Source organism: Monodelphis domestica, chromosome 7 (assembly GCF_027887165.1).
Source record: "Monodelphis domestica isolate mMonDom1 chromosome 7, mMonDom1.pri, whole genome shotgun sequence".
NCBI classification, from domain to species: Eukaryota; Metazoa; Chordata; class Mammalia; order Didelphimorphia; family Didelphidae; genus Monodelphis; species Monodelphis domestica.
In genome coordinates, this window is record NC_077233.1 from 272,210,543 (window position 1) to 272,232,657 (window position 22,115).

The 22,115-nt window shown below is 35.4% G+C and overlaps 1 protein-coding gene across 1 annotated transcript in view; it reads left to right on the forward strand.

Moving 5' to 3' along the window:
• The window catches only part of SLC35D2 (solute carrier family 35 member D2), a 69,096-nt gene that overhangs the window by 20,448 nt on the left and 26,533 nt on the right, over positions 1-22,115 (forward strand). Inside the window, exons 2-7 of the mRNA XM_001368639.4 lie at positions 1,232-1,265; positions 4,406-4,492; positions 6,621-6,688; positions 11,542-11,613; positions 12,797-12,865; positions 17,955-18,057. Of these exons, the coding sequence (XP_001368676.2) occupies positions 1,232-1,265; positions 4,406-4,492; positions 6,621-6,688; positions 11,542-11,613; positions 12,797-12,865; positions 17,955-18,057 (433 nt within the window). The remainder of the gene's footprint in view (positions 1-1,231; positions 1,266-4,405; positions 4,493-6,620; positions 6,689-11,541; positions 11,614-12,796; positions 12,866-17,954; positions 18,058-22,115) is intronic.

Genomic DNA, 22,115 nt, shown 5'->3' on the forward strand with positions numbered 1-22,115 from the left:
TATAAGAGTTGTGCAAAGTGAGCTGACATGGCTACCTGGAAGACCACATCATTGAATGAATAGATGTTAAAGCAATTATTAACCTCTTATTATGTGGTAGACACTATGATCATTGGAGGGACTACTCAAATTAGTGAGATCATAGTTGCATGTGGGTATTAGCGACTTGGTTAAAAACAAGAATACTTTGCATTTGGAGATCATAAAAAAGATAGAGGGGATGATTAGTGCATTGGATGGCAGGATCAGAAACACAAAAGATTTTGACAGACTAGAATGTTGGGTCAGTTTAACTGAATAAAAATTAATAAGCATAAAAGTGAAAACTTGTGTTTTAAAAATTCAGATTCATGCAATTTAAGATGGAGCAAGTGTGAATAGATAGTAGTTCATCTTTTTAAAAGATTTAGGAGTTTTGGTAAACTGCAAACTCAATATGAGTAAAGAGTATTGTAATGAGATTTTAGCTTGCATCTATCTAGAATTAGGAAAGAGCTAGTCTACTCTGGTCAGATCACATATGTAGTATTATATTTAGTGAGGCAGCTAGGTGGAGCAGTGGATAGAGTCCTGGATTCAGGAAGACCTGAGTTCAAATGTGGCCTTAGACTGTAGCAGCATGATCCTCGGTAGGTCATTTCATTACTGTCTTCCTTAGTTTATTCGTCTATAAAATGTGGTGAGGATTAAATGATATTTGTAAAGTGCTTTGCAAACTTTAGAGCCATACACATATGCTAGCTATTATTATTAATATTTATTGATATTTTAAGCTGTTGAGTGTCATAGAATTACAACTTTACATTTGAATAGGACCTCATCAGCCAACTATACTAACCCTCACCTAGAAGGATTTCCTTTCAAAACATCTTTATACCAGTAATTTTTCAGTGATTTTTGTTTATATATAGGCTTACCTAGCTGAACTTTGAGATCCCTTATAAATATAAGAATGGATGACTTTACAAAAATTTTTTTGAGCAGGAGCAGTTTGGAGAAAAGGAAATAGAATTTTATAATCAAGTTATCTGGCTAAATATTTGAGATTTTTAAAAAATGCCACTAATTAGTCTTCTCAGTTTGAAAAATTAATGGGTACCCTTAAATTGAACATTTGCCTTTACATTGAGAAATTTCTAGGTATATTCACATTATTTTTATTATGCATATTTTGCCATTTCACCAACTTTTTTATGTACTAAGTGTATTTATTGTTCTGTTTTCTTTGTAGTTTCCCATCACCCTTAATTCTTGGAATTGGACAGGTAAGTATAACAAACCAACTTCTTATCTAATAGTAGTATTGCTGCCAAAGTTTTAAATGCTTTTGTTTATAAAATAATAGAAAACCAGTAATCTGATTTTAGAGTGGATTTTGAAATGAAGTGTTTGGAATGGTTTTAAGTGCCTTCTAGATCTAAAGCTGTGATAAAAATCATAGAATAAGTATTAGTCAGAGGGACTATTCTCCTGAAAGAATACAAATGAATTCTAATTTTATTTCCATTGCCTTCAATACCAAGACTATTCAGTATTCTCAAATTCTAGTATTATTATGTTCCTGGCAACTCTTTTTTGGAGTGGACCCAGTGATTCTTATAGCAAAAGGAACTGGTTCCTGGTAAGGAACTTCCTTTATCAATTTAGAGCAATGGCTTCTTAATAACTGGCCTTTCTAGAAAACTGCCTGAGACAATGTGAGATTGAATGACTTATCTAGAATCATGTCAGGGGGAGGATTTGAATCTAGATCTTTCTGACTGAAGTCATTCCTCTCTGCACTCTGACTTTATATGAAAAACTTCATATAAATACTTAAAATGCAATTGTTTAAATAACATTTTAAAAATAGAATTTGTTGTAAAAAGAAAGATATTCAGAAACTTTCTTATGATGAATCCCCAGATAAAATCTTTGTTATCACAGTAAGGTTCCCTCTTTTTCCATTTCTCTGAATTTAAATCTCAGGTTTGCATAATAACCAAGTCTGAATGAGACTACTCATTTTCTTAACTAGCTAGACAAAAATCTTCATAAACTGGTTATACACAGATAAAACAGTTGTAATTTGTTGTATCAGGCTGATACTTTCCCCTGAAAATCTGACTTTGATAAAACCCAATTCCATTCTAAAATTGTGTAAGAAATAGAGATAACAATGAAAGTAATTATGAAAAATGAATAAACATGTTTTCCTTAAATTTCTTTCAATCCACTTTTCAAAACAAAATGATGATAAGATTTTAGATGGCATTTTAAAGTTTACAACATACTTATCATACATTATCTCTTTTGGGCTTCACATCCAACTTAAGTATTATTGTCCTTGATTTACAGATGAGGAAACGACCTCAGAGAAGTCCTGACTTGCCCATGGCCACACAACTAGTGGTAGAGGCAGTATTTAAACTATATCTTTCTGTCTCCATGTTCAGTACTATATTAGCACCTGCCTGTATTACATCTCTTATAAATATCTTTTATACAGTCCTGACAACAGTCTGAGTTTACTTTTCAAGGTCCAGGAGACCTAAGTCCAGAGCGGCACATCACCAAAGCCCACCAATCTTTTGAATTTCCTCTATTACCAGTGATGGCACTATCATTGTTCCAGCTTACCTAGGTTTGCAATATCACTCTTGTCTTTAGGTCCTTCCTTAGAATCATGCTGACATATCCAATTAGGTGCCAGAACTTTTACTTTCAAACTTTACATCTTTCACATATGTCCTTACAATCACTATCATGATTTGGGTCTTCACCACCTCTTGCAGGGCTTATTACAAGTATCACCACCTTTGCCTCTCTGCCTTGAATCCTTATACTCCAATCCATCATGTATGTGTATATATATATATATATATATATATATATATATATATATATATAAAAGGCATCCTTAGTGAAGATTACTCATTACTCAGACATTTGTAGGGAACAAGCAGACTTTCACAAGTGATGCTCTGTACCATGGACCATATCTCTACCCTCCCACAATTGACTGAAAGATATAGAGATATAGAGAATATAGAATCTTACTGGGCTTTTCCTTTATTCATTATCTTAAAAACCATTCATTCCATAGAACAAAATGCTGCCTTAAAGTGATATTTCACTGCCTGTTTTATAGTGAGATCATTGATAGAACACATGGTACATAATAGCACTTAACAAATGATTTCCTTTCATTCCTTCATTCAAAGAGATCTCTTTGAAAGGAAAAAAAATCTATACATATTTCTTTCCTTTCATGGGGATCTTATTTTCTAGCTATAGCCTACATTGAGAGAGACACAACAAACAGAGGGAAGGTGGTAGGTTTGGGATCAGTAAGACCTGGCTTAAAATCCTGCTTCCAAGATTTACTAGTGTGAGCAAGGCTCTTCACCTCTCTTACCTCTTTCACTCTTAATTTTTTTTTTAATCTGGAAAATATGGATCTTATCTATAGCACTTGCCATACAAGGTTCTTGTGAACATCAAAGTGGAAATTATTTTTCTATAAAGTACATTATAAACTTGGAATGCTATAAATATCCATTGCTCCAAGATTTCTTCCAGTTCTAAGACTTACCTCACAAGGTAGTTAATTGTTAGGAAATCACTTATTAATTTAAAAAATACATTTTATCAATTTTGTTTTTGTTCTTATTTTTTTATATCACTTACTTCTCCTTCCATATGTCTTCCTGCTCCCTTTCCCTAAGAGTTATCTCTGCTGGCAAAGAATAAAAAAGGGAAAGGAGAGAAGAATTTCATCAAACCTATCTACCACATCAAATAAGCCTGGCATTATATTGCGGTATTCTACATTTGTACTCTCTCATCTCTGCAAAAAAAAAGGAGAAATCACTTGATGATAAATTTTAAAGTGCTACATAAGCATGTGTTATTATTGGTAGTTGCCTTTATCATACCACTATGTGATAGCTCTTTACATTTTGTGCATACTGGACTTGGAAAGAAATCTCTTTGGGCCCACTAGAAGAAATATGTATAATATTTGGAAGGAAGCTTTTTGTATTTAAAAAAAAGTATTTAAATTTTCTATTTATTAATGAGCAGCCCTTTTAATCGTTACCGCCTTGGTAGATAAATTTCAGTAATGTAAATAGTTTATCCCTTTTAAGAACAAAAATCATGACTTCTATTTGGTATAAAACAAGGTGCTTAAAATGAAGGGTAAGATTTTTAAAAAATGTTTTTCTCATATTAAATTGTTTATAGAAATAATAATACCTGCCTAGAATGACCAGAAGAACAAAATAGTGTCAGGAATGAATTTTTCTGAATATCATAAAATCAAACTTCTTATAATGTTTATTATGACATTTGTTTTACTTTTAAAGATTTTTAATGCATAAGTGCTTTTCCATACATTTTATTGGTGTTTCTTTCTCTTCAGATGGCAACAACCATAGTGATACTATATGTATCTAAGCTAAATAAAATTATTCAGTTCCCTGATTTTAACAAAAACATTCCTATAAAGGTATGTAACAAAAATAATTATGATTATTATGGAAAATCTTTAAGAATGTCAAAGAATATAAAGTAAATGAGCGGTGGGGGTGATGAGAAAGGGGTAGGTGAGGGAGGCTGAGTAGATAGAAAGCTGGCATCAGAGCTGGAAAGACTTGACTATCTTTCAATCCTTTCTCTGACACATACTGTCTATGTGGTTCTGGCAAATGATTTAATTTCTCAGTGTTTTAGGCAACTTCCTAAAAAATGTTAGGTTGTAGTGGCTAGTCTACATTGGCAGAGAGAGTTTCATCTGAGAGTTCCCTTATTCCTAAATAGTGAAAGTTAGAAGGACACTCAGTTTCTCAGTACCAGTTCTTAGTTTTTCCTGCAGGACCTCTCCCCCCCCCCCCCCCCCCCCCCCCGGCCCCCCATTGACATGGGAGTTCTCTAGATCTTTTAGGTCAAACACAAGTCATGTGATGGGAAGAGCAAATTCCTAGGGTCTTTACCAATCTTAGTACCTTCCTTACCCTATTATTGTGGCAAGTGAAATGAGAAATCTGCAACACAATATGTAAATAAATAATCCACTTAAAGTATGGTAAATGGAATGGGAATTTTTTTTTTTTGCATTGTGGACTGATTTTGATTTCTATTGATATACAGTAGAATTTGGGTTTCCTTTTTGTTTGCTTTAAAGGAAAAAAATCCCTTTGAACAGAGTTCATGATAATATGTTGAATTTCCATCAGCTTTTATATATTAGGTCTCACTACCTCTTCTAGTTGTTATGCCCAGGGAGAGATTGGAAATCCTTTGCAGGTGAAATCCACATGATCTACATAATGAAAACTAGACTGCTGACTCTGCTAGACTTTATCATTCCAGCTTCTTTAAGACAAATCTTAAAGCCAAATCTTTTATGCAAAATCGTCACCCTCTGTTTTAAACCACTCACCATGTGAAAGAATGTTTAGTGACTTATTCTAGTGATTAGAGTTATTGTTCTAGAACAAAACACATTCCCTGACTTGTAGGGGAGTTTTTACAAATGCATAAGAAGGGCTGTGTTAACTCTATTGTGTAAGGCTGTGACCTCATGTCATAGTTGCAACTGTAGTAGCAGCAGGGGCAGGAGCAGCAGCAGCAGCAGCAGCACTACTACTAGTGGTGGTAGTCGTAGTAGTAGTGGTGGTGACAGATGGGGAGTCCCAAATGTCTTGAGGCAATTTTAAGCTATTAAGACTTTGAGTTTTAAGCATTAACAGCTTTAAAACATTTCAGACACCCCGTAGAGAGAGAGGACTTTCTATATATTGCAAAGAACTTTATATATGTAATCTTGTTTGAGTCCTACAACAACCCTCTATGCTAGGGCTTTACAGGTATGATTACCCTCATTCTAGAGATAAAGAGACGACAGCTTGGAAAGCTCAAGTGACTTGCCCACAGTCACATTACTTTGTAGGTGAGAAATTTGCCTTGCCAACAGGAAGTAGATGTTAGAATCAGGAATTGAATCTGTGTTTTGGATTAGATACTCTCTCCTCTATATCCCTAAGCTTTAAGGTGCCTCTGCTTAAAACATATGTCTCATATTGAATTTTCATGACATGAAGGACGAAGGTGTTTTTTTCCTTCAAAACTGCCTATGACTTCTTATGCATCTCATTTTCTTTAGTAGCTTCCCAACAATATCTTTATGGCTAACTCAGTGAATTTGCGTGTCAGAACTATGCTGCTGGTTCCCCATTTGACTTTGGCTGCCTCATTTGATGTACCCATCTCAAAAGTATGGAAATCCATAAATAGAAAAGGATGTTTTGAGGATATCCCTCAAGCTATACTTTACAAGGATAAATACTCACGTTTAAATGACTCAACTGATTAGATATCATTCTGAGGTGACCAAGGACATGGCTTCTTGTTTCTCATCCATCAGCTGCACTTTTGACTGTCATCAACTATTTTACAGATGCACAGCCTTGATTGCGTAGCAGGCTCTGGGAAAGAGAATGAGATGGGTGGATGCAAATCCATCATTATTCTTGGGAAGCAACTTCGACGTGATCATAGAACACATTTGAGCTGAAAAGTAAAACAACATGTTAGATCTACAATAGTTACCACACTTTCATTTTTTAAAATTGCAGGTGTTTCCTCTGCCTCTCCTTTATGTTGGAAATCATATAAGTGGATTGGCAAGCACAAGTAAACTAAGGTACCGTTAAGATTAAATGTAGCTGAAGGTATATCACTTGTTAATTGTGTAGGTTTGGAGGAGAAATAATCAAAATACCGTACTGTTTGAGTTGCATTTGGGGGGGGGGTCTGGACTTATGATTTCATTAGTTTAGGAAATGTCTGGCACATAAACTTCCTCCACTGAAGAAGTTAAGAAACTATAACTTATATAGTCTTAGAACATTCTGGATTTTAAGACATTAAGGATTCATTTTTAGCCTGATTTACATGAATTCATTTTTTCTTTTTATATCCAAACTTTAATTTTAAAAAATTTAATTAGTTAAGCCCTCTTTGAAATCTATTCCCTTATAATACACTGTTAGCTGCAGGGGGTGACTAGGTGTCTCAATGGATTGAGAACTAGGCCCGGAGATAGGAGGTCCTGGGTGTAAATCTGGCCTCAGATACTTCCTAGCTGTGTGACTCTGGGCAAGTCCTTAAACCTCATTACCTAGCCCTTAGTGCTCTTCTGCCTTGAAACCAATACAGGGGACTGATTTTAAGACAGAAGGTAAGGGTTTTTTTAAAAAATCTGTAGATGCTATAAAGTAGCAGGTGTAAATGAAAGTGAAGACAGAGAAGTTACAAGAGGCAGGCTCATTTATAAGAATAGGAAACTTCACTTTCTGTTTGTCCTCCCCACCTTACCATTTCATATAATAAGCTTTTATCAATTGTCCTGTTAGATTTTTTACATGGAAAAAATAAAGCTGTCACAGTCAGTTTTGTACTAGAAGTATGTAAAATTTGTGTTTATATTTGTATATTTCAGTATCATTTAGTCTCCTAATGATAGATTTTGTTGACATTATTAACTTGCTAATATAGTATAAAGAGCATTGATTTTTGAGACAGAAAACATTGGTTCAAATCCTGCCTCTAATATGCTGCGACTTTGGCCAAGCCTTCTTGGGCCTCAGCTTGCTTCTCTGTAAAATGAGGGGGATTAACCACATGACCTTTGAGGTCTCTTAAAATTCTTGATCTATGACTTAATTTAAAGTGCTGTCCTGTCGGGAGCCCTGTAAAGAAGGGAGTGTAAGTGAAGAAACTAAAGTTCTGAGAAATTAAATAATTTGCTCGTGGTTACACAGTTACTAAGTATTTGATGAAAGATTTGAACCCAAGTCTCTCAAGTCCAAGATCACTGAACTATCCACTATTTCAGACTGTTTCTATATGAAGATGACTGTGGTAGAAAGAATAAGAGATGAAGAAAATGTGAACATAGAAGTATACAGTATGGCCTAGAAAATGGAATAAAGAAGGTACAGAATGATTCTATTGGATATACAAATTCTCAAATATTTTTCTAAAAATTGTAGAATTAGAGATGATGAGTGACCAAAGGAATCAGGAAGGCACACTAAGAAAGTGTTGGGATATTTCCTCAAGTTTATAGTGTCAAAGTGGAAGTAGCCCTATCAGCAAGCCGATACAAACCCCTCCCCTCCCAGGACCATAGCAACATGGTATCCAAGTACAGCCACTAAATATACAAACATGTAGTAAATCAAACATTTGCTCGTGTTTATCACTGCCTAAATCTGACACCTCATTAATATGATACATACGTTAATAATAGTAGCATTAATAGCACAACAGTTTTTGTGTCAGTTTCATAAAGGCTAAGGGAGAAATGATTGTCCCTAAGACGCTAGAAAAAACACCCCCCAAAATGGAAAGTTAAACTAGCAATAATAAATCAGGACTTTCTAGAAATAAAGTGGATAGAATGGAAATACAGTGGAAACATAGTAGATCAGCAAAATGTATGCAAAATTGGTATGTTGCCAAAATAAAAACAAAATGGCAAATGCATCCAAAAGGATCTATAGTAATAGCCTGCTCATAATAAAGAGAAAAAAATGGAAATTTCTGGAGTGAAAAGTGAAAATCTAATTGTAAGCAAAATAAAAGAGCAAAATATGAAACAAGGCAAAATGGGATTTCAAATGTCAGGATGGAAAAAAATAAAAAAATATTAAATACAAAACTATTTAAAATTAAGTAATTGAGAAATAAAATTACAATAAATGTGAAGAGCACAGTATTCCAGATAGCATCAACAAAAGTCTAAAATTTAAAATCATTACTAGCAATACCCTCAAACAAAAGAGAATTAAAATAACCTTTCAAAAACAATAAAACAAAAATCTCAATAACAAGTGGGAAAGTAACAGGAAAAAAAATTCAAGAATGGATTTCCAAGGGTGAGATTCCCATATGTAAGGAATTAAAGGGGTGGTTGGTATTCCACATGTACCATGACTGTGTTCTAAATCACAAGGTATCCCACCCATAAGACGTCTGGGGGCAGCTCACCATGCCTTTCCAGATTTCTCTGAAACCATACCCTTCATTTCTTACAGAATAATAGTATTATATCACACTTGTATCTCATAACTTGCCTAGCCATTACCCAATATGCTTCCAATTCTTTGCCACCACAAAAAGAGCTGCTATAAATATTTTTTGTATATCCTCTGATAAGAGTTTGTTTTGCTTAGGACTAATCTCTTCCTTAATCTTATCCCCCTTCTCTCTTTCTTCTTGATTTCCCTGTTGAATGAAATGTATTTCTGTACTCAGTTTTCGGTATGTATTTTTCACTCTTTTGAACAGTTTAAAAGAGTGTGAGGTTCAAGTGTCAGCTCTCCTTTCTCCTATAGACTTCTGCTTGAACATCCTCATTATGCAAAATTTTCCCCTTCTGTTTTCTTTCCCTATCTTCTTTTTTCATTTGTATTTTAAGATCACCAAAACATAACAGAGCCACTCTCAGGACCTCTTTATAAATTAAACTTCTATGACCCTGAGGATAATAGTATTCTGGTGGGAAACACATATCTTCTCATATTAGAATGTAAACAGTTAATCTTTTTCTAGATCCTTATAAACACTCATGATTACCTTTTTATCTTTCTCTTAACTCCTGTGTTTACACTTCAGAGTTTCTGTTCAGCTCTGGACTTTTTCATCAGGAATGCTAGGAGGTTCTCTTTCCTTTTAAAGGTCACCTGGGATATAATTCCATGTCTTTTTCATTTTGGAATATAATGTTCTAATATCTCCACTCCTTTACAGTGGTGGCTGCTAAATAATGTGTGATACTGACTATGACATTTTACTACTTAAATTATTTCTTTTTGACTGCTTAGAAATTTCTTCTTTAATCAGGAAGCTCTGGATTTTGGTTGGTAAAAGTTCTTGGGAATCACACAATCAGGGTGTGCTAGTAGAAGTCTATAAAATGAAAAAGGAGAACTGATATGACATTTGAACCTCAAATTCTCCTAAACCCTTCAACAGAGGGAATAATACATATGAGTTGAGTACAGAAATATAGTTCTTGGGCTATTTTCTAAGCTCATTCTGTTCATCATTTCTTATGGTATAATATTATTCCATTACTACCATGTGCTACAACTTGTTCATCCATAATTATTGGATTTTTTAAAATATTTCAAATGCTTTGTTGAGGGGAAAGAAATCAGTATCTATGGTGGGCTCCTAAAGCACTAAATAGAATATTTAAAAATGACTTTTCACCTATTTGTTAACCAGAAGTTTCTGCCCCCTTTGCTTTCAGAAAATAAAAGTACACATATAATACTTGGCACACTGTAACTTCAGAAAATTGAGGGAATTGAGGGGATTGCTATGGCAAGTAGTTAATTATGGGAATTGATTGAACCACACTGACTCCATGTTGGGGCTTAATTCTAGAGCTAACAGTGTCTGTTCAATTATGGGTCTAGTCAAAATTGTGAGAAAAGTTTATATAATTGTGGGAATTGGGAGAAAAACCTTATTGTACTGTTTAAACCTAGCTTTGTTTTTCAGAGAAACTGGACTGCTTGTACCTGTTATTTAGAGACCCTTAACCAAAGACTTAGGTTATATTGACCAGAAATGCAATCAGATCCTCAGATTGATTTGAAGAGTTTTCTTATAATTTTACATCTCAGACAACCCATATGTCTTATCTGAAAAGTGGCCCCATTCTGACCAGTTATATTTCCATGTTTCTTTAATTGTTCACAGATACTTGGAGGAGTGGAACACCTTTTCTAAATTGGGGAATTGCACCTATTCATTCATTCTCTTCTTTCTAACTTGGGAAGTCCCTATTTTTCCCAATTAGAAATCAGATTACATAACGTATTGTTTCCTTTTATCTGATGAATTGTTTTTAATTGATAAAGTCTGCCTCCTCTATATTCAGGATCCAGCCCTAAGTTGAGGAAGGGGTCTTGTTCGAATTTTGGGGGTAATTGCCACAAACTGTTTAATAACTGCATATGTTTAGAAGCTCAAACTTCGGTTTCCTCAGTCTTTTCATCTTTCACCGACCATATAAGTGCTTAGTACATATTTACCAAACTAGAATTGAATTGAGTTACTTTTCATTAACAACTTATGATCTTTAAGGTTTATGTAAACAGAATTCTGATTCTAGTGCTGTTCATAATATACCTTCAGCCCTGTTCAGGGAAAGCTAGAAGATGTTTCCTTTAGTACTTCCATGTATTCTGATGTGATCATCAACATTTCCTACCTATTTATTGAGAGAATTAACTTGAGAGCTCAGGTCCTAATACATTGAATTGCCATGTAAGAATCTCTGTTCAAATCTTGTTCTTAGCCTCTAAAAAGGATGAAATCTTCACAAAAGCTTCTAATATGAAGGGTAGAATTAAATAGTCAAGCTGCTAATTCCTTGCAGTTCATCCATTGATTCATTGTGCCTCATGAAATTAGATGTAAAACAAATACAAATGCTTTTTCTCTAATGCCTTATGTACTTGGATCTTTCTCTCACAGCTTGCCCATGTTTACAGTTCTCAGGAAGTTTACCATTCCACTTACATTGTTCCTGGAAATGATCATACTCAGGTGATTTTTTTTCCAGTATTTCTTTTTCCTTTCCTAATACTGTAATCCTTCTATCCATCATAAAAACCCTAATTTTGTTGATATCTTTTGGTTTTGTATCACCTTTGTCCCTGAATAAACTTTTCCCTTTCTACCACACAGCAAGCTACCCACTGAAACAATAATAACAACAAAGCAAAAAACAAAACAAACAAACAAACAAAAAAAGCCAAAACCCAACAGTTCTTCACAGCCAACTAATATGGCAGCTATAAGTGACAATATATACAATATTCTGAGAGAACTATAGTCTCTCCCTATACAAGAGTGGGGAGGGAAAATATGAGTATTAGGATTGTTTGTCAAGAAGAATCAATGCCATTACTCTGAATATACAGCTTGTTAATTTAGGGAGATATTAATTTATTCAAAAAATCTTAAAAAAAAACCCCTAGACTTCAAGAATAGCCTTCAAGGGGCAATCAGATGACTCAGTGTATCCACAGTGCTAGGCTTAGAGGCAGAAGATCCTGGATTCAAATTTGGCGAGACACTTCCAAGCTACATAACCCTGGGCAAGTCACTTCAATCCAATTGTCTAGCCCTTACCACTCTGCTGCCTTGGAACTGATACTTTGGATTGATTCTAAGGCAGAAGGTAGAGGCTTTTGTTTTGTTTGTTTTTAAAAGAAGAACCTGCAGTGATTGGAGCAGAATTCAGTAAGTCAGTCTCCTAAACTTGTTAGAATGCATGCCAAATTGCACAATGGCAGGGCATTCGTGCTAGATTGATCCTAATGTAAGACCAGAATATATTCATTACAATAAAAGTTGGTAATGTTGTAGTCGGCACGTCAATTACATTTTTACATTGTTGGCTGTGGGGATTACTTTTTGATGTTGATTAGCGTTTTTTATTTCTGTTCAGAGCTGCCACAGTAGTAGTTTTCCTTTGAACATTTCTGTTCGATACATGGCTTCTAGAGCCACTGGTGCCATGCTTGGTCACAACATCTGTTCAGTATGAACAAAGATTTTCCCTTCCATTCAGCAGGCTACATATGGTGGAAGGTGTTCGGTCTGGTGGGAATTATCAATCGTCCAATAAATCTTAGAATGTCTTCTATGCTTGGCATTTTCTTCTTAGGCATTTGTTCTATATTCTAACAGTGATCTGTGTTTCTTTTTTTCTTTTCTTTTACAGAAAACAGCACTCACTGAACATCATAGTTAGTGTCTTTGCCATCATTCTTGGGGCTTTTATAGCTGCTTGGTAAGACTTTCAGTTCTCATTCCGTAATAATATTTCTTTCTTTTGACATTGAAGGACAATCCTAAATTCAGTTGTGTGTCTGGCTGTGGAATATAGAGCACTTTTATGGTTGAAAGAGAAGATTGCTCAGATGTTTGGGAATAACTGACTCGTTTGAGAATCAGCTGCTACAAAGCTGCTCACCGTATTTCAGTATCATAAAATCTATTCTACTCATGTAAAAAGGAGAAAAGAAACTTCAGATGAGGGTGATCTGTATCAGGCTGCCTACTGAGATCAATATTTTCATTAATACTAAAATTGGAGCACCCCGTGGTTGCTGAAGCAAGAAGGAAAAAAGCAGCTGCTGCAAACATAATTTAGGTCAAGTTAACTACAATAATTGAGAAATGCCTTCCTGGTCATGGAAAAGTAAAACATTTTATGGTTACCTAAAGGAGGACAGTTTACATTAGAAGTACCTCAGCTAAAAAGGCATCTATAAAAGCCCCACCTGGACTGGGAAAGAGATAGGAATACGTAGTGGTTTAGAAAGAAAAAAAAAGTAGATTTGATTCTAGAAGACTTGAATTAAAACTTATCACTATTTTGGTGACCGTACTCAACTCACTTATCTTCCCTGGACCTCAGTTTCCTTATGTGAAAAGTGATAAGGTTGAGCTAGGTGACCTCTGTGGTCTCTTATAGTCTGAAAATGGTGATCCTATGAAGTCTGTTGAAGTTTCATTGTTCCTAATTACCAAAAATATTTTTATATATAGTTTATCTACCTAGATAAGTAGTTAAGTATATTAGATTTCTACTGTGATTGAGTAAATGTTATCTGGTCGATATTTTAGGTCAGTGATTCTTAATTGGGGTCCATGAACTTTTTTTTTTAAAGTTACTTCATTAAAATTGGTTTCCTTTGAAATATTATGTCTTATATATGCATTTAATTTCACCAACATTCTGACATTGCTCATGATGCAAAAAAAGATTAACAAGCTCAGTTTTAGGGTTTTAATGACAATTCTTTATAAATAGCACAAATTTCTGGGTTCCATGTGGGAATATCTTGTTAATTTTACTTACTTTTCACATTGGGGAATTTCCCATGGCGACCACTTATTTAGATTTTAAGTCAAAACACTAAAAATTATCTTTACCAGTTTTGGCCCAAACCCTTTACAGTTTTGGCATTCACAATTTTAAAAATTCACAGGAATTCAACTATCTTCACTTTCAGTACAATACCATGCTATACTCCTCTACTGTGTTAAATGCAATAGCCCAAATGTATGCCCAATTTTAGATTGTAAACTTCTCAAGAGCAGGATCTGATTCATACCTATACCCATACTCATACCTTTCTTTGTATCTCCAGCACCTAACCTATACAGTGTCCTTCATATAGTAATAATAATATCTGAAACAAATTATTATTATATTTATTGACATTATGCCTTTTAACACTTTATGATGAACAAAGCCCTTTTTCATATATTGCTTGATTGACTCTTAAAATTTTTTAATTAATTTTTTAGAAAAGCCTATCATCTCTCTTAAAATTGATATGAGGTATCAGAGTGGTAAGAGGTAAGCAATTAGGGTTAGGTGACTTATCCAGGGTCACACAGGTAGGAAGTGTCTGAGACCAGAATTGAACCCAGGACCTCATGTGTCTAGGCCTGATTCTCTATCCACTGAACCACATAGCTGCTCCCATTATTATTCCCATTTCATAGTTGAGGAAATTTATGGTAGAAAGAGAGTTAATGATTTACCTTCAGTCACATAGCAAATAAGTATCTGAGATTAGATTTGAAGTTAGGACTTGGTGACTTCAAGCCCAGTATTCTATCCATTGAACCATCTGGCTGCCATTATTGCATTAACTCTTTACAGTTATCCTGGGAGATGGGCCTTCTCTTTGTCTTCATTTTACAAATGAGGAAATTGAAGCTCAGAGAGGTTATTTGATTTTCTACAAAACACATACCCTGTGAAGTATTGGAACCTATGTTTCTTCTGATTTCAGATCTAGCCTTTTGTAAACTGTAAAGGATAATTTTAGCATTGTGACCTAAATTATATTAATTATTGGTCACCATGGATATCCCAAATAATAAAATAAAAATACCCAAGTCAGTCTGAAATTTTATGGTGATTTAATTAATATAGTGGAAAGAAAATAAGAAGAAGGGAGAAGGAAAGGGTGAAGGATTTCTCTCGCCTGGCTTGTACCAGGCGGGAAGATTAGGGGATCTAGAAAGTAAGGGTTTGGAGTGTGAAGGAGGAATGAATCAGCCTGAACTCCAAGAGGGCTCAGCCAAAATGCCTGAACCTGAATCAGCTCAAGGGCAAACTCACCACCAAAACCCAGACAAAAAGCTGCCACCACTCCAAGATCTCGGAATCCTTAGCACTCTGCTAGCCAGAGATACCTCTCTGGGAAAAGAGGGTGAAGAAAGCAAGTGACGTGCCTTATATAGACAGTTTTACATCAATTTCCTGCATCTCATTTGTACCAATGATAGCTTAGCTTGACTTAGGACATGTCGCTCAGGGGTCTGTCCGCTGTTTCTGCACATGTCTGTTGAAGGCCATCTTCTTAGATACTTGAGTATGGTGCACACATTCCTGACCTTGTTAAACTAAGTAGGGTGGAGAAATGTAGAGTTCCCAAGACTTGATTCTGTTAAACCAAGTATCTCCATTGTTACTAATCAGGAAATAGCTAAATCAGATCTTCTAAAGTACGGTCTGAGTAGGGCGGATTAGTTTTAAAATTCACACTACTCCCCGCAGTTTTTCTCAGTAGTAAGCAATTAACAAATGTTTGTTGAATTAAATTGAATACATTGTCACTAAGATTATTTTCATATTTTTAAAACTGAAGTATAACAATGGCTATGCATTTATGATAAAGTAAGACTTTCAGACTATGTGTGCATAGATTCTGGGAAGAGTAGAAAAGCATCTCATCTTTAAAATATTGAATAATAAAAGGATTGCTATCTACCTCCAGAAAAAGAATCATTGGAATAGAATGTAGATGAAAACATGATTTATCACTTGTTTGTTTGGGTATATGTTTTGGGGTTTTGGTTTTATAAGATTATTTGCTTAAAAAATGAGTAATATGGAAATATGTTTTGCATGATAATACATGTATAACCAAGATTAAATTGCTTTCCAGCTCAGGGAATGGGGGAAGGAAGAAGGAAGGGAGATTATTTAGATCATATAATTTTGGAAAACTTATGTAGAAATTTGTTATTAAAATTAAAAAGTAAAATATTAAAAACCTTAGTTGCCAGTTTTGATGAATTGTGCTTTAAACAAAAAAAAAACAGTTTTTCAAAGAGTGGGTAGAAATATAGTTGCTGTTTAGTCATTTTCAGTCATGTCTGACCATTTGGGGTTTTCTTGGCAAAGATACTGAAGTGGTTTTTCATTTCCTTCTCAAGCTCATTTTACAAATGAAGAAACTGAGGCAAACAGATTTGAGTGACTTGCCCAGAGAAACAGAGGTAGTAAGTGTCTGAGATCAGATTTGAATTCAGAAAGATGAGTCTTCCTAACTCCAGGCCCAGTACTCTATCCACTGGACTATCTTCCTGTTTTTCCACAGAGAAACTTTTGGTAAATTGGACAAAGGAAAAGTAACTGAAGTAGTTAAAAAAAAAAGTATGTGTGTATATATGTGGGGGGTGGAGCAGGGTACTGAGGTGGTAAGGAGAAGAACAATCTTCAGTCTCTGCCTCCTGACATTCTACTAGCCATTTGATAACAACAGTGTCATGATGAATTTAGGAGCAGGCACACCCCCAAAGAATGTTGTGATTTTCATATTGTTCTTTTTTTAATTTTCTGGAACCCTTACTTGTATGCTCTCACAGGTAAAAATAGTTGTTGTTGCTTCCAGTAAATATACTCATTCTCCTACCCAATGAAAAGTGGCTTGCAGAAAATCAAGGTTTTCTGATTTGCAGTTGTATACAATGAATCCCCAAAGACAAAATTCTGAATTATTTCTACAAATCTGGGTTGATGTAAATATCCAGAAATACCATTTTTTCCTTAAAAAAAGGACAAATTACTGGCAGTGCCTCTATTAAAAGCAAAAATCTAATTTAATGTAGTGGAAGCAACTGAACTAAATATTCAGGAAACCTGAATTCTGGGTTTTTACAAAATACTTTTGACCTCGAGTAAGTCAAATTTTTCTGGATTTCAGTTTCTTTAGATATTAACTGAGGGAATTAGACTAGATAATTTTTAAAATATCATTCTCTAATTTTGCATGATTCCTTATGAAATGCTTGTCATTCTGTTATATTTTGTTGGTATATCATTCTATTAATTTTTAGTTAATTCTGGCTCAATAACCACTGTTACTGGTGGATTTCATGCCAGATTGAACTACACTATGCATTCTCATTAAAATGTTCATTTCTACAAAGCTGAAATCTGGTTAAAATGGATATTAAAGACTGTCCTAAAGGTAAGAAAATAATACGTACATAATGTCTTTGAAGAGCAGAATGATAGGAATGTTTTGCAGGCTGATTATAGGGTTAAATAGATGAGCTGTGTATCTAGTTGGTGGGGTCACCAATTCTACTTCCAACATTCACAACATCTTGGGAGTTAGAGCCCAGTCCCTTTCCTGAGTTGTTGTCTTGTTTTTACAGTGGGTTGAGGAGGAAGCAAAATTTTGTAGTCCCAGTCACCCAAAGTTGACTTCGTAATTATATTTTGCAAAGTTTTTAGAGAATTGGCCAATCCATTTCCATTAGAAATTGTTTTAATCACCAAGTTATAGGTAAATATTTAATAGAAGATAGTTAATTTCCCTTTGGTCTATTTTTGGCCATGTATTATTTTTATCTGAGTTTAATTTTTGGACTTAGATTCCTAGTTGAAGATAAAACAAAAGGATGATAGTAGCAAACTGTATACTAAAAGAAGAATGGGAATCATTGATTGCTGACCATTAGAAGACACATAAAACTGTTTAAAAGAGGCTTTGAAACAATAATGTAATGTTTCAAATAATAATAATAACAACAACAATAATAATAATATTTTCTTCCTCTATCAGCTCAGATCTAAGTTTTAATTTGGAAGGCTACATTTTTGTATTCCTTAATGATATCTTCACAGCAGCAAATGGAGTTTACACTAAGCAGAAAATGGACCCAAAGGTAATTGCCTAACCTGACCTTAGTTCACATGAATCTTGTGTCAGAAACACATAACTGAAATTATATGAATAAAGGAGGAATTATTTGAAGACTTGAATTTTATAATTATCATGATGATGGCATTAGCATTTGCATTCTAGATCTTCCAATTCTAGTATTATGTTTTTACTGCACATTTACTTGTATTTCATTTTGTATTTGTGCACATGGCTTATTTATCCTGCTAGGTTGTGTGTTTCTTGGGGTGACTGACTTTCTAGATGGTGATTGATGGTTACAACATAGTAGAAAGTATTGAACTCGAAGGAGACTTGGATTTGAATCTCATTTAAGATTAGCTGTGTGATCACAGGCAAAGATGACAACAAAGGAAAATGACAAATAGTGGAGGGATTATGGAAAAAAATAGACAGATTCAGTTGTTCTATCCACTCTAGAAAACAATTTGAAACTATACCCAGAAAGTTACAGAACTTCTATAAATTTTTCCAGGATTTAAAGTCAAGCTCACTTGTCTGTGTCTTGCCTCTCTGTGTGTGTATTTATGTCTCTCTCCCTTCCTTTTCCATTGTTCCTTTCAAAAATCAAGGTATTTATTCTCCCATTTTATGGTACTTTTTCAATTTTCCATGATCTATCATTAATCCTTTTTTTGTAGCACTTTAAATTGATTTTTAGTGTTAAATTACAACTGGGTTGGGTAATGGGACAAGATCTGGGTTGTATATGGGCTTGCTTTGTGCTTGAGATTTACTCAGGCACTCTGGGGACAGGAGGTTCTTAACCCTAGAACTGGTAGCCTAGAGGTCCACTTAGAGGCAGAAATAGAGGCTGCAGAGTGGATCCTTTAAACATATTATTGCTGTTGCTTGCTACTCTTGTTTCTTCTTGCTGGCCAGGTCTTTGGCTTTTTCTGTAATTTCAAGAGCATTTTTCTTATCCGTTGTTGCTTCCTTGACTGTTTTAACAAGTGTCTTTGAGGGAGTTTTGCCTTGCAATTTGCCCAAGACATAATCAAAGCTTTTGATGGTTTTGGTCATGTTACTTTTGAATAGTGCTAGCCCCAACTCTTGGATAGCGCTGGAGACTTCGAACAATGTGGAGGAGACACAGAGCTCCTGTCAGTGTTTCAGTCCATCTACTGTTTTTACAATCCACCCTGTAAAAACATTCTTCTGCCACCATCAGCCAGCCATGGTTTATGTTCAGGGTGAAAGAGGTCATAGTCTGGTTCTATGGGACCATCATAGAGTCAAGGATGTACACTGTTGGTTAAATTAGCAGAAGAGAAGTCTGTAGTCTAATGGGGCATCCTATTGGTCTTTGGTAGAAGCCACCGGGACAAGCTTCCAGGCAAAGGTCACTTTCTAGTGTTACTACGGGCTCTATTAGTCCGTTGCTAATAGGGGTTGGGGTAGCACTGTTAGAAAGGCTCAGGAACTTGGCCCCAGGAACTCCTATGGTGCATTGCTCTTAGGAAATACTTTAACATCATTCTATATTTTAGCAGGGACTAGGAGTCAGGGTTATAGCTGGGACATGGTGTGGCATGGAGGTGGGGGTTGAGGAGAGTCACTCACTAGCTCACATTTCCATCACTTTCCTAAAGTTGTCATCACTATTATTACCACAAGGGGGCGGCAGACCAACATCCCCTGTAATCTTTTAACTATTTTTGACAGTGGTTTAGCAAACATATCTGCCATTTCTTTCAATATTGTGGGATGTCGTTCTGCCTGGACAGGTGAGCTGAATTCATCAAGGACAAGTAGGTGTTTTTTTTTTTTACTACCTCCAACTATTCTGGCAATCAAATCCCTGTTCAAGAATTGAATTGCTATTCACTCTCTCTTTTGTCATCCCGTCTATCCCAATCAAAAGTCCTATTCTTTTTTTCTCTACCACTTTTGAAGAAGCATATCTCTTTGTGGTGGCAAAGAACTGAAAATTGAGGGGATGCTGATCAGTTGGAAATGAAGTATTACTACACCCTGAGAAATGAGCAGATTAACTACAAAAACAGAAAAACAACATGAAATTATAAAGAGTAAAAATGAGAAGAATCAAGAGAACATTATATACACCAATGGAAATATTGTTCAAAGGATGACTTGCATATGTTCATTTCCAAAAAAGAACTGATAAATAAAATAACTAAGATGTACCTTTACATATTTATCTTTTTGTCAAATGATGCTTTCTCTAATGGGGGGGATAGGAGAGAAGGAGGGAGTTCCTGGGGTATTTTAATGTAAGAAAGAAATAAGTTTAAATTAAAAAGAAGAAGTACATCACTACTCAGAGCTGAAAGTGCATAGTAGCACCTAGACAAACTTGGATCTGCAGTTGGTGGAAACTACAGTTATATAAGAATGAACCTAGGGAGTTTGGCAGAATAATTTATCTTTCAGAGAAACCATATTCAAGATATCCAGCCTAGCAACAATGACCTGCTTGGCCTAGTTTGTCAGTGGATTGAACCATCCAGCTGAGACGCTGAGGCACTATGCCCCATGAAGGGCAAGCCCAACCTAGAAGAGGGTGGGGAAGGAAATAAGTATTTATGTAGCTCCTATGTGCCAGACACTATGCTATGTATTTTACAAAGATTATTTCATTTGATCATCACAACTACCCTGGGAGGTAGGTCCTAGTAGCAAAGTAACCTGTCCATTACTGATGCCTCTTCTCACAGTGAACTTTGTAAGGACTATCTGGAAATAGAAAGGCCATTAAAGTGCTGTAGTTTCAGAGTTGTGAGTTGTATTGGCTACATGCTTTCCCCAGGTGTTCCCCACTACCCATCGTAATTTATCTATAAACAGCCTCACCACCATAGACTCTGTGTTTGTGAGAACCTGGGTAATACATTGTACTTCCCCTGGGTAATACATGTGTCCTTGATCAGATCCCATTTCCATATTATTGGTGATGGCACTAAGGTGATCATTTAGTGTCTACATCCCCAGTCATATCCCCTTGACCCATGTAATCAAGCAGTTGTTTTTCTTCTGTGTTTCTACTCCCACAGTTTTTCCTCTGAATGTGGATAGTGTTCTTTTGCATAGATCCCTCTGGGTTGTTCAGGAACACTGCATTGCCACTAATGGAGAAGTCCATTACATTCAATTGTACCACAGTATATCAGTCTCTGTGTACAATGTTTTCCTGGTTCTGCTCCTCTCACTCTGCATCAATTCCTGGAGGTCATTCCAGTTCCCATGGAATTCCTCCACTTTATTATTCCTTTGAGCACAATAGTATTCCATCACTAACATATACCACAATTTGTTCAGCCATTCTCCAATTGAAGGGCATCCCCTTATTTTCCAATTTTTGGCCACCACAAAGAGCGCAGCTATGAATATTCTTGTACAAGTCTTTTTCCTTATTATCTCTTTGGGGTCCAAACCCAACAGTGCTATGGCTGGATCAAAGGGTAGACATTCTTTTATCGCCCTTTGGGCATAGTTCCAAATTGCCCTCCAAAATGGTTGGATCAATTCACAACTCTACCAGCAATGAATTAATGTCCCTACTTAGCCACATCCCCTCCAGCATTCATTACTTTCCTTTGCTGTCATGTTAGGCAATCTGCTAGGTGTGAGGTGATACCTCAGAGTTGTTTTGATTTGCATCTCTCTGATTATAAGAGATGTAGAACACTTTTTCATGTGCTTATTAATAGTTTTGACTTCTTTGGCTGAGAACTGCCTGTCCATGTCCCTTGCCCATTTATCAATTGGAGAATGGCTTGATTTTTTGTACAATTGATTTAGCTCTTTGTAAATTTGAGTAATTAAACCTTTGTCAGAGGTTTCCATGAAGATTTTTTCCCAGTTTGTTGTTTCCCTTCTGATTTTAGTTACATTGGTTTTGTTTGTACAAAAGCCTTTTAATTTGATGTAGTCGAAATTATTTATTTTACATTTTGTGATTCTTTCTATGTCTAGCTCCCTTCCCATAGCAGAGGCCCAATTACTCTGGGTATTATATGTGACCTTGATCAGAACCTATTTCCATGCTGTTGATGATGGCACTAAGATGTTCATTTAGTG